Source organism: Sinocyclocheilus grahami, unplaced genomic scaffold (assembly GCF_001515645.1).
Source record: "Sinocyclocheilus grahami isolate Dianchi unplaced genomic scaffold, SAMN03320097.WGS_v1.1 scaffold615.1, whole genome shotgun sequence".
Taxonomy (NCBI): domain Eukaryota; kingdom Metazoa; phylum Chordata; class Actinopteri; order Cypriniformes; family Cyprinidae; genus Sinocyclocheilus; species Sinocyclocheilus grahami.
The window spans coordinates 398,031-410,846 of NW_015505794.1; the positions used below are offsets into that span (position 1 = coordinate 398,031).

The window sequence follows — 12,816 nt, forward strand, 5'->3', positions numbered from 1 at the left end:
GTGTACATTGCTGATGTTTTTTGCAGAGATGGTATGTGTATATATGGCATATGTTTGGATTGTATATATGGCATATGTTTGGATTGATGCTAAGAGTTTAAGACAGTGTATTTGTATGCATTTTAGAAGGACTCTTTATTGGTGAGGACACCACATCATGGTCCAGTTTGAATATGGATTTAAAGTTATTTTTGACGTGAGACCATAGTCTGGACTATTTTTTGATTGTTCCTGGTTAGGAAGAGTTTGGTGTTTGTGAGCTGTGGCGTGTTTTCATTACAAGAGTTTGGATTATTCATTTGCTTTCAGCCAACTTCAGCTATGGACAGTGTTTGGACATTGTTATACGACAGATAAGACTTTCACACACATCAACTTTCACATGACGAAATCCAACAATCTTACATTGTTTTGTTTGCTTTTTTTGTACTTTTGTGTATTTACATATTTGTCTATATGTAGCTGTATTAATCTGAATTTAATGTTTTCTATTTTGTATTTAATAAATCCATTGATTTGAAATCCCTTTGACTACTGTACATTTTTGACAATATAGACATTAGTTATGTGGTGACTGCATCCATTTCAGATGTATAATAACTGTTTTTCCCAAAGACTTAAGGTATAGTAGCTGAAAAGTATTTAAAGTGAAACAGATGTATTGTTATAGATCAGGGGTGCATCCTGTTCCTGGAGATCTACCTTCCTACAGAGTTCAGTTCCAACCCTGATTAAACAAACCTGTCTGTAATTATCAAGTGCTCCTTCAGATCCTAATTAGTTGGTTCAGTTGTGTTTGATCAGGATCAGGGGCCTATACCATGATAGTGGCTAAACAAACTCAGGGTTACAGGATTAGTTTTGAGTTGACAAAACCAAACCAGTCCAATCTGGCTTTGTTGGTACCATGATGCTCGCCATTAACTTTCTCTGTCAACTCAGGCTTTGATCCTGAGTTAATGAAGCATGTGCACTTGAAAGCACGACATCAGTAATGAACAGCCAATCACATTTTAACTGTGATTCACTTCTCGCAATTCACTGCCATAGATTAAAAGATTAAAAAAATATTAATTTAAATACATTTACACAGCAATGTGGAAAGAGCTGTCAGTGAAAGAGGACAACTAAAAGAAAACATCTTGCCATATCAGTGCAAGTGAAACTTGTGAAGTTAGTTTATATAGTTGATAATATATATACACAGGTGCGTCTCAATAAATTAGAATGTTGTGGAAAAGTTCATTTATTTCAGTAATTCAACTCAAATTGTAAAACTTGTGTATTAAATAAATTCAATGCACACAGACTGAAGTAGTTTAAGTCTTCGGTTCTTTTAATTGTGATGATTTTGGCTCACATTTAACAAAACCCCACCAATTCACTATCTCAACAAATTAGAATACTTCATAAGACCAATAAAAAAAAAAAAAATTTGTGAATTTTTTGCCTTCTGGAAAGTATGTTCATTTACTGTACATGTACTCATTACTTGGTAGGGGCTCCTTTTGCTTTAATTACTGCCTCAATTTGGCGTGGCATGGAGGTGATCAGTTTGTGGCACTGGTGAGGTGGTATGGAAGCCCAGGTTTCTTTGACAGTGGCCTTCAGCTCATCTGCATTTTTTGGTCTCTTGTTTCTCATTTTCCTCTTGACAATACCCCATAGATTCTCTATGGGGTTCAGGTCTGGTGAGTTTGCTGGCCAGTCAAGCACACCAACACCATGGTCATTTAACCAACTTTTGGTGCTTTTGGCAGTGTGGGCAGGTGCCAAATCCTGCTGGAAAATGAAATCAGCATCTTCAAAAAGCTGGTCAGCAGAAGGAAGCATGAAGTGCGCCAAAATTTATTGGTAAACGGGTGCAGTGACGTTAGTTTTCAAAAAACACAATGGACCAACACCAGCAGATGACATTGCACCCCAAATCATCACAGACTGTGGAAACTTAACACTGGACTTCAAGCAACTTGGGCTATGAGCTTCTCCACCCTTCCTCCAGACTCTAGGACCTTGGTTTCCAAATGAAATACAAAACTTGCTCTCATCTGAAAAGACCACTGGGCAAAGACTTTGGACCACTGGGCAAATTTGTTCTCCTTAGCCCAGGTAAGACGCCTCTGACATTGTCTGTGGTTCAGGAGTGGCTTAACAAGAGGAATACGACAACTGTAGCCAAATTCCTTGATGTGGTGGCTCTTGATGCCTTGACCCCAGCCTCAGTCTATTCCTTGTTAAGTTCACTCAAATTCTTTAATCTATTTTGCTTGACAATCCTCATAAACAATTTGAGTTGAATTACTGAAATAAATTAACTTTTCCACGACATTCTAATTTATTGAGATGCACCTGTAGGTATAAAGAGACTCAAAAATCTAAACTCAAATGTAGTCGTTTAAAGCTGTATCTATTAATTCTAAAGCTTATTTATATTCTATATTATCTGTATATATTTATGTTAATTTAAAATAAAAGATTAATCATTATTATTTTAATATGGCTTGTGTAATGGATTTAATGCTATAATAAATATATAAACAGAAGACCATGGAGTGACTGTAAAACATTAATTTCTAGTAGGATTGACAGCGGAACTAACAGATAAATCACTAGGATTAATCTTAGACTGGTTGTTAGCCTGCTCTGGAGCAGGCTAGCTGCAAAGAATAAATCTCCATAGCAACATAATTTAGCTTAATTTAGCCTGCTTTCATGCAACTGAGTCAGGGCTAAATTCAACCAGGATAACTGGAAAATCCCAGCTTAATCCCTTATCTTGCTTTTGTGCAATACCCCCCAGGTTAGCTGTGGAGCGTAAGTTACTATGGCGATGAACAATGCTAAAAGCCAAGCCACATTCATGATACCTAAAACCCAGGATTGGTGCAAACTAAACTGAAATTTACCTGGCTAGCCAGCTAATCCGGCTTCATGGTACAGGCCCCAGGTTGAGCACCCCTGTTGTAGATTAATAGTGTGGGCTAAGTGAGGGCTGCCCGTGCAGGGCCAGCACTAAGGGGCCAACGTTTTGCCAATGAACAAAAGGTCCTGCGCTGGCAGGAAACGCACCCGAGGTTCTTACTGAGCTCTCAAAAAGAGAATAAAGAAGAACTTGGGATATTTCCAAGATCTACTTTTATTACAGATGTGAATACATGTAATTAGATTACCACCTACATTTCAAGGTTTCATTTCATGCACATTATATCTTGTGATGAAGGAGATACTTGGACTGTATTTAATGGAGGAGCACTAACATCAAAGTACTCTGACTGTTTCCAGAACCGCTTCCAACAACAGAATGTTCAAAGTCCTCTGGAGATTTCAGCCACATTAAAAATCAATGATCTTCGGTTTCATAAAAATGCCATGCACTATGACAATAAAACATGTCATATTGCATTTTAAATAACATTCTGGTCTGTATGGGGTTATTTTCTGTAAATTTTGCATATATTGTGTGCATTGCACAGAGACTAAGTTAATTCATGCAGTTATTCTGTATTTGTAGACCCAATTTATGATGCACGGGTCTCTGTCAGTTGCAACAGTAGGCTACATATGTTGGTCGAAAACAATAAGTTTTCCTATCAGCATATTCACTCGCCTTTCCTATATGCATATTCTATAAACTTAGTGTGTATTTCAAGCTTATTCCAGTGGGGCAGTAAAAAATCTGTATACACACACTCCAGTGCTCCTTTTGTAGTCATAGAAGAGATAGGATGAGAGAGATAGAGAGTCAAAGGGGGCTTGGCTGCTTTACAGGGTTCCCACCAGAAGAGATATGAAAGGGCAGACAGCAAAGAGCTGTAGATGAAATGCATGCGTGTCGATGTTTCATGTGGGCATGCAGTCAGTATGCAGTCAGAGCATGCTCTCAACTCAGCACTGATAAAGATCACAGAATGACATTAATGAAAAAAGATGTTTTATCATTCATATTAAGGCATAGTAAAGGGTATAGCACATGAGCTGCTACGTTATTGGATTTGGATTTTGACATTAATATTAACAATTTAGTAATGATATTATATTCTATATAATATTAATGAGAGCATAATACCATCAAGAGAATATAATCATAATTAAAAAATTAAATAAGTCCATAACTTATATATATTTTTAAATATATATGTTAAAGTTGTTTATAATCTTTTATAATCAACTTCTTTTTCCATTTTACTCCCTATTTCTATCTCTTCATTATATCCTCCCAGAGCTCCTCTATCTCTACTGCCAGTAGTCCTAACCACTTAAGCGATTGTGAAGGCTTAATTGGTGTTCATTAAACTTTCAGGGCTGGCTGCTCATGGCAGGCCGTCCTGTGACAGCACAGGAAGATGAAGTAACAGCATGAGCAGCAGAAGGCCCTGAGCAGACTTACTGCACATGCTCAGTGGCCTTCAGCCTCATAATCAGCACAGTCACAGATAGTTCAGCTCATTACTCACCTCCGGTGAGTAGCAGAGGAGGTTATGTCCTGCATAGTGTAATGGGACCATGATTTGGGCACTACAAGTCCCAGCAGCCCCAGTGTTATATAAGGAAGTAGTGAAGTTTGTTTGCTCTTTCGCTTCCGCTTATGATTTCGGGGATGTCGTGGCGGGTTTAGAAGTTGAAAAGAATGGTAGGTAATGAGATTTGTTTGTGAGAGGTGCTCTCTCACTTCTTCGCTACTTTTATTGAGTGCATTCAGTGTATGAATTGATGTTGTGGCAGATATAGCACTTCAAAAGAATGGCAGCAGATAAGCAGTTACGTTAAATAATCTCGGAGCTTCGTCGTGAACTGAACATATCATGCACCGATTAAGGAGGTTGTAGTTTTGTAGTATTGATGACCTAGTTCTTAGGAGTTTGTTTTAATGCTATTATTCTCTTTATTTTTAGGGTTGTGGCTGGATTATTGCCTGACTGATGGTTGCCTGACTGTCCCAGTCGAAAATAGTGGATGTTAGAGGTATTGTTTAATATAAAGGGAGCTTTTTATGTTTTAAATTGTGTAGTATTTATAGTGAGTGCATTTTATTTGAATCATGTGTTTTTATATCTTCATATTCATTTGTTGTAATAGACTGTGGTTTCCCTTTTAGGATGCACGGTTACCATTTACTTTAGATTTAATACTTTTGTTATTGTTTTTTATTTATTTTGTTCTGTGAATTTGGGACCCAGAGTGTCAGAGGAGAGATTAGGCCCCAAAGAAACTGGATTAATAGTGACTGTTACAATGCTGACTTGTGTTTGTGTCACCTCCTGCATTGCCCACTGTTAATTAAGTTGTTTATTCTTTTCTTTTTTAGGTTCAGTTTTGGTTTCTTGAGCCAATGGTGGCCACTGAGTTGCCCTCACTGTGTGGATGGCGGTGGTGAGGTAGCTGGGATTGTGTGGTGGTTTGATCACTTTATCTTTGTTTTTCCTGTAGGTTTGCAGTGTGATTGCTGTGAGCTTGACTGCTGTCGGAGCTTCGTCGTGAACTGAACATATCATGCACCGATTAAGGAGGTTGTAGTTTTGTAGTATTGATGACCTAGTTCTTAGGAGTTTGTTTTAATGCTATTATTCTCTTTATTTTTAGGGTTGTGGCTGGATTATTGCCTGACTGATGGTTGCCTGACTGTCCCAGTCGAAAATAGTGGATGTTAGAGGTATTGTTTAATATAAAGGGAGCTTTTTATGTTTTAAATTGTGTAGTATTTATAGTGAGTGCATTTTATTTGAATCATGTGTTTTTATATCTTCATATTCATTTGTTGTAATAGACTGTGGTTTCCCTTTTAGGATGCACGGTTACCATTTACTTTAGATTTAATACTTTTGTTATTGTTTTTTATTTATTTTGTTCTGTGAATTTGGGACCCAGAGTGTCAGAGGAGAGATTAGGCCCCAAAGAAACTGGATTAATAGTGACTGTTACAATGCTGACTTGTGTTTGTGTCACCTCCTGCATTGCCCACTGTTAATTAAGTTGTTTATTCTTTTCTTTTTTAGGTTCAGTTTTGGTTTCTTGAGCCAATGGTGGCCACTGAGTTGCCCTCACTGTGTGGATGGCGGTGGTGAGGTAGCTGGGATTGTGTGGTGGTTTGATCACTTTATCTTTGTTTTTCCTGTAGGTTTGCAGTGTGATTGCTGTGAGCTTGACTGCTGAGAGGACACTTTTGCTCTTGTGCCACTTCTGTCTTCACTTTCTAGGTAAACTGTGGCCATCTATTGTTGGTTTTCTTTTCATTGTTTCTTATTTTTCTTTTAATTTTTTTCTCATGTGGGTATTTGCATCAAGTATTGGTGATGTGGTGTTTTAATATTTTTGACCTGTCTGAATAAAAATGTGCCTGTTGATTTTAAAGTCACCTCATGGCCCCTTTGGCCTGTTTACTACTGACTTTTAAAGGTCATCCCACCACAATAGGAAGAAGTCCTGTCGTCAAACATGTAACTATATCATTCACTTAAGGAAATTGAGCTTTATAAACAGCAGTTATTTTAAAATTGGAATATCCTTGGAATCTGATCTCCTAATCCCTCGGAGATATAATGGCTCCAAGCACAAGTAAGACCCTCCAGGGATTTCCTGATTTCAGTTCTAATTGGAGTTCAACCTGCAAGTGAAATCCTGCCCAATTCCCAAAAACAGCATTGATCTTTGAATCAGTGAAAAGGTTTCTCTTACTTATAATGTATTATTTAAAGAAAGGACAGTGCAAGACAGGAAAAATTGGCTTGTCTGATTTGCTGTCAGCTGATGGGAGATTTAGTCGCTTTAGTGCCATATGCCTAAACCCATGGCTTCAAGGTTACCATATTTCTGGAATTGTAAGATTTGTAAAATGTTTATTTTTAGTTATTTCATGCACAGTTAGCACAAACTTATACGTTTACCACACTATTTTCCCTTTGCACAATGCTCACTCAAGCAAGATGTTACCCAGGTATAAATAATATACTGTATAGTGTATATATAATATAATAATAAATATATAAAATATTATACATGTGTGTGTGCTGCCTATATTTTTGTGGAACCCCCGATACATTTTTCTGAATTCTTTGATGAATTTCTGTTTAAAAAGTTTAAAACACAATTATTGGAAATATTTTTTGTGATAATGTAAAAGTCTTTACTGTCAGTTTTAAACAAATAAATTTCATCCATGATGAACTAAAGTATTAATTTTCTTTCATATGAAAACCTCCATATGTGTGCACACACACACACTGGTTTCCACATTTTATGAGGGCTTCCCATAGACATAATACATTTTATACTGTACAAACTGTATATTCTATTCTCTAACCATAGCCCTAACAGAAAGCATTTTTAGATTTTCCACAAAAAAATTTTTTTAAAAGGTGTTCTGTATAAGTGGTTTTTCTCATGGGGACCAAAAAAAAATTGTCCCACAAGGTTAAAAATGACTAAATTACTGGTATTACTATAATTGTTTGCGCACACACACCGTTTAATAAAAATGACAAGGTTTTGTATATCTGCATGAAAAATCTGACTGGAAATGAATATGTATTCCTTGAACTCTAAAATGCTAATCCATTAAGTGACAATTAAAGCATTCATATTTTTTACATTTTATTAATCTCTTCATAATGATTTCCAAGCTTTTATCCAAATGTTATGTCTTACATGATGTTTTTTGATGGTGTGGCTCTGGTTGGGCACTAGGCAGTGCTGCCATAGAGGCTTTGCTGTTCCTGCAGGTTAAACCCCATTGATGCAGTGCTCTACAGTCAGAAGTGTTACTATATGTCATTGTCTCCTTACCTCAACTCCGGCCAGCCTCCAGAATTTTACAGGTTTCGGTCTCTTGTGTGTCAGGGTATGTCAGATGGTAATTTATGATAACCACAATTGGAGAAGGTGAATAACCAGGTTTGAGATTTCATGCACACACATAAACACGGGTATGTAATTACTGGCGAGGTAATTATCACTGAAAATACCCCAATTACCCACTAGGACTAGTTTTGTTTATGTACCTCATGAACAGCATTAGATCTATGTAGGCAGATGCAACAGACTGTAATGATACCGTTACTGACATAGAATAGCATCAGTGATAATTATGTGAAGAACTTTGTGTTCTGATGTGTGAACATGTCTGATGAATCGCGGACCCAAATAGCATGTACAAATGTAACCAGGCAGCAGGGAGGCATGGAAGAAATGGGCTGCCCTTGAAAGCAGATCACATACTTGTGTTGCTATGGCTACGGTCCCTATTAGGTAACTAGGTTGCCATAGTGTCTGAAAAGATCAAAGCTCAGCAGCAGAGCAAAGAACTGGGGGTACATGCACTAAAGACAGACCCTTGCACCCGGACACACGCTCACACAGGGCCACACGTGCATTTAGCTTCCTGTCAGTCAATATGGATATAAAAAAGACAAAATCATAAATAAAATCTTGGGAACATTTCATTTGACACATTTTGGGATGTGTTTAGACATATACGACAGACATGCAAAGTCTCAAAGATATACAGTATATAAAAGGACAAATACAACAAAGTTATTCAAATGGTTCATTTATTTTTCTTAAACTTAATTTGCCTTTACTGAAATCCTTAGAAGTCCACCTAAAACATTTAGTTGGTTAAATAAATAGTAGGTTATAGAGAGTTCATTTGAAACGCAGCCTTTCTGACAAGCTGATATCAATTAGCAACCAAACTGGTAATCTGTTAGAAGCAATAAAAGAGCCTTTGAAGCATCCTCTCAACATAATTCAGTTATATTTAGCTCATTGTGTAACTGGAATCATGCCTATATAGTTTATTTTCATAAAAGACTTATTTGACTTTTTCAAATGCACACGTGGAACTGAGGTATATTTACTATCAACATCATGCAGTTTGCATTCAGTAATAGCATCTCTAAATCCACCTAACAAATGCGGATTGTACAGTAGCTACCTAAGGATGGGAGGAAAATTGACCTAAGAATAACCTTGCTAAATTTAGCTACATAGTATAATATAGGTAATATTACTGTAATATTTACAAACATATAAATGCTTGGTGACAGATTTAGGTTCAACCCTGGTTCTTAAAAGGGTCATGAACTGCCTCTGTTTTTTTTATTTTGCACTGTTCTCTGAGGTCCACTTATAATGTTAAGATATTTACATCAAAAACATCATAATTTAGACGTTATAGGCTATTCTCTGTCCTGTTTTTGACGCCCCTCATCTATTTGAATAGGCCTGGCAGATTGTAGACTCGGAAGTAAACGCCCACTGTTATGATTGGCCAATAGTTGTGTATGTTTGACAGCCTACATCCTTCAATTATGGACGCTGCTGTGATTTAGGTTAAAACCGCATAAATACTCAGTACATATCAAATGATCTGTAATAACCAAGCGGCAACCTTCCGGTCTCTCTCGTAAAGCCAACACGGAAGTGCAATTCATCGTCTGGCCGCTAGAGGCTGGCTCCAAATGGGAGTCAGTCCCATAGACTCCCCATGTTAAAATGCCCAACTTTTTGCCCTTCATGACAACTGTGAGGGTGGTGAATTTTATAACTCATCCGTTTAAATTATATTAAGCCTTAAAGTTCTGCATAATTAAGGGCGTGGCCACTTGAGTGACAGGTGGATTGTCGCTGCTGTCACCGGCGTCGAGCTAGGTGGGCGTGGCTTCAGCAACCTGCTCCCGCCTCTTTGCCCATTTTCGATTATCCGGGAGTGACGCGCGGTGACGTGTTGCCAAGATGGCGATGGCCGGCTCCGCCCACTTTTGAGCTTCAAAACCGCTCTTCAGAAACCTACGGGTGACGTCACGGACACTACGTCCATGTTTTTATACAGTCTACGGTAATAACAGACGAAACAATAGTGACACGTAATAAAAACAGTTACTCACACTTGTGTTGTGACATTTGCTGTCAGATCCAATAAAGTCGGCACAGCATCGTCTTTTAGTTTCGATCTTTTTGAAAATCCCGTGTCAAATTGCGCCTTGTTTGTAAATGAATCCACGGTAAAATGAAGTGAACAAACGACCAATTTCTTATTGACGCGGTCTAAAACTTAATTAAAAATAAAGTTCATCCACTCTTTCCTAATGTTGGGATGAGAAGGAATGCAATACAAAGACTGTTTTTTCCACAACTTGGCCTCTTGTTGTGTTTGGAACATCTTTATTGTTTGGTTTCTGTGTAGATCTGCGCGTTCACCTCTGTCATAAACACTACATGAGCGAATCGGTGGGCGGGGCTAAACAGTCAGCACTGTAGAAGCAGAAGATCTTCTGCGGAGGCGGTGCTTATCCACACTATTGCATCATAGTTGTACATTCCACAAGCTGTCGTTTTGGCAGACTGGCTTCAATATAAGCTGTTTTTTTAACAAGAGAGTTTTGAGTTTTGAAACTTACAGGATGTTTTTATAGTACAATGATCTCTTATATGTGAAAAGAGGAAGGGAATTTTGGTTTCTCAGTTCATGACCCCTTTGAAATATAAAGACATTTATCTGTGAGCTTCTCTTCGTTTTAAAGTGAACCACTCAATCTAGAGAATTGTAGCCTTGTGCTATAATGTACAAAATACATTAATTAATAAAAAGGCAGATGTTTTTTATTTCTGAAAATGTTTGATTGTATTAAATGTACTGTTATAGTAATATCTATTTTGGAATCTATTTGAGAGAATTAAAGTCTCATTCAACACAACATTTGCAACAAAGCTTCTTAGGAAGTATTGTTACTTCTTAATCTGGTTTCTTCACCTGTAGATTTAAAAAAATTCCATTCAATTGGCAGTGAGTTTACTTCAAACTAACTGGATATAGATATACTGATGTCAGTGTTTACTGTATGATTCTAAAAGAACACATCAATGTGTGTTTGACACACTTTCTGTTTAAAAAGTTTAAAATCTCACTCATTTAAATAACCACTTGCTTTCACTGGAGTATACTGATGTCCTTGCTGGGTTCAAGGAAAGAAAGAGTTAGAATGGAATTAAGAACATTATAAATACATACAATTTGTCCACTAACATTTATAAACTAAGCAAATACAGGGCTCAACAATAAGGGTTCAGGGGTTTGGCTCAGTTGTCAGATGATCAGTCAGACCAGGGCTATATTGTCACTATGTTTATTGATCTCTATATACAGAAATACATAAAAAATGTTTGCAAGGTCTGCAAAATCTGCTGAAAAAGGCCACCAAGATCAAGGTTATTTGTCTTACTAACTTGCTGTGAAATTTCTTTAAAAACTGATCCACACAAAAATGAACATTCTGTCACAACTTACTCACCCTCAATGTTGTTCAAAACCTGTATGCATTTCTTTCTTCAGCAGAACATAAAAGAACATATTATGAAGAATATTAGAAACCAGTTTCCCATTGACTAAAAAATTCCATTCAATTGGCAGTGAGTTTACTTCAAACTAACTGGATATAGATATACTGATGTCAGTTTTTACTGTATGATTCTAAAAGAACACATCAATGTGTGTTTGACACACTTTCTGTTTAAAAAGTTTAAAATCTCACTCATTTAAATAACCACTTGCTTTCACTGGAGTATACTGATGTCCTTGCTGGGTTCAAGGAAAGAAAGAGTTAGAATGGAATTAAGAACATTATAAATACATACAATTTGTCCACTAACATTTATAAACTAAGCAAATACAGGGCTCAACAATAAGGGTTCAGGGGTTTGGCTCAGTTGTCAGATGATCAGTCAGACCAGGGCTATATTGTCACTATGTTTATTGATCTCTATATACAGAAATACATAAAAAATGTTTGCAAGGTCTGCAAAATCTGCTGAAAAAGGCCACCAAGATCAAGGTTATTTGTCTTACTAACTTGCTGTGAAATTTCTTTAAAAACTGATCCACACAAAAATGAACATTCTGTCACAACTTACTCACCCTCAATGTTGTTCAAAACCTGTATGCATTTCTTTCTTCAGCAGAACATAAAAGAACATATTATGAAGAATATTAGAAACCAGTTTCCCATTGACTACCACTGTATGGACAAAATATTCAATGGAAGTCAATGAGAAATGAACATTCTTGAAAATATCTTCTTTCATGTTCCATAGGAAGAAATCACGCCACCAGTTTGGAACAAGATAAGGTGGAGTAAACAATGATATAATTTCAAACCCTTTAATAAAACTTGTAAAAACCTAATAATGTACTTGTTGTCAATTTTGATGTAAGGAAATGAATTCATGTACATTCAAAGAATTCTTATTGTTGAGCCCCGGAATGTAAAAGTTTACTGTAAAAGTGCAAACAGCAAACAAAGGCAACTGATGACTTATAGCAGCAGCACAACAAAGAACAACATCATTAGTTTGAGCCCATTCTAATTTAAAGGCAGCTTTGTGAATATTTGTTCTGATTCACAAAAAGAGCTAAAAGTTATTGGATACGTTTGACCTGATAACCCTGTAAAGATTACACTAGATACTCTAAATATTCAGTCGCAAGCGTGGGCAACACGAAAAGCATATTTACAGTACAGACACGCGTACAAAAACACACACATATTTAACACGCATGCATTCAAATACACATTTTACACAACACTACAAGTTGACAGTACTATCAGCCACCGACAAAAAAAGTCCCTTTGAAATACATTTAAATGTGTAGAATGGGGTCTTCCACCCATTCGTGTACAACAAACAGACTTCTAGAGCGTTATCAAGAAGTGGGAGGGGTGTTCTGGGCCATGCACACAGTGGTTGGAACACCACGATTCATGACACACACAGAGTCTGCAGGCGGTTTGTGCCGGCCCTGCCGAGAAGCCTCTACAGACATGA

General features: G+C 37.0%; 1 protein-coding gene across 1 annotated transcript in view; it reads right to left on the bottom strand.

The window, feature by feature from the left end:
- Positions 1-12,173: 12,173 nt before the first annotated feature.
- Positions 12,174-12,816, bottom strand: part of LOC107557708 (potassium voltage-gated channel subfamily C member 1-like) — a 43,319-nt gene continuing 42,676 nt past the window's right edge. The window contains exon 4 of the mRNA XM_016241220.1: positions 12,174-12,804. Coding sequence (XP_016096706.1) covers positions 12,695-12,804 — 110 coding nt within the window. The 3' untranslated portion in view covers positions 12,174-12,694. The remainder of the gene's footprint in view (positions 12,805-12,816) is intronic.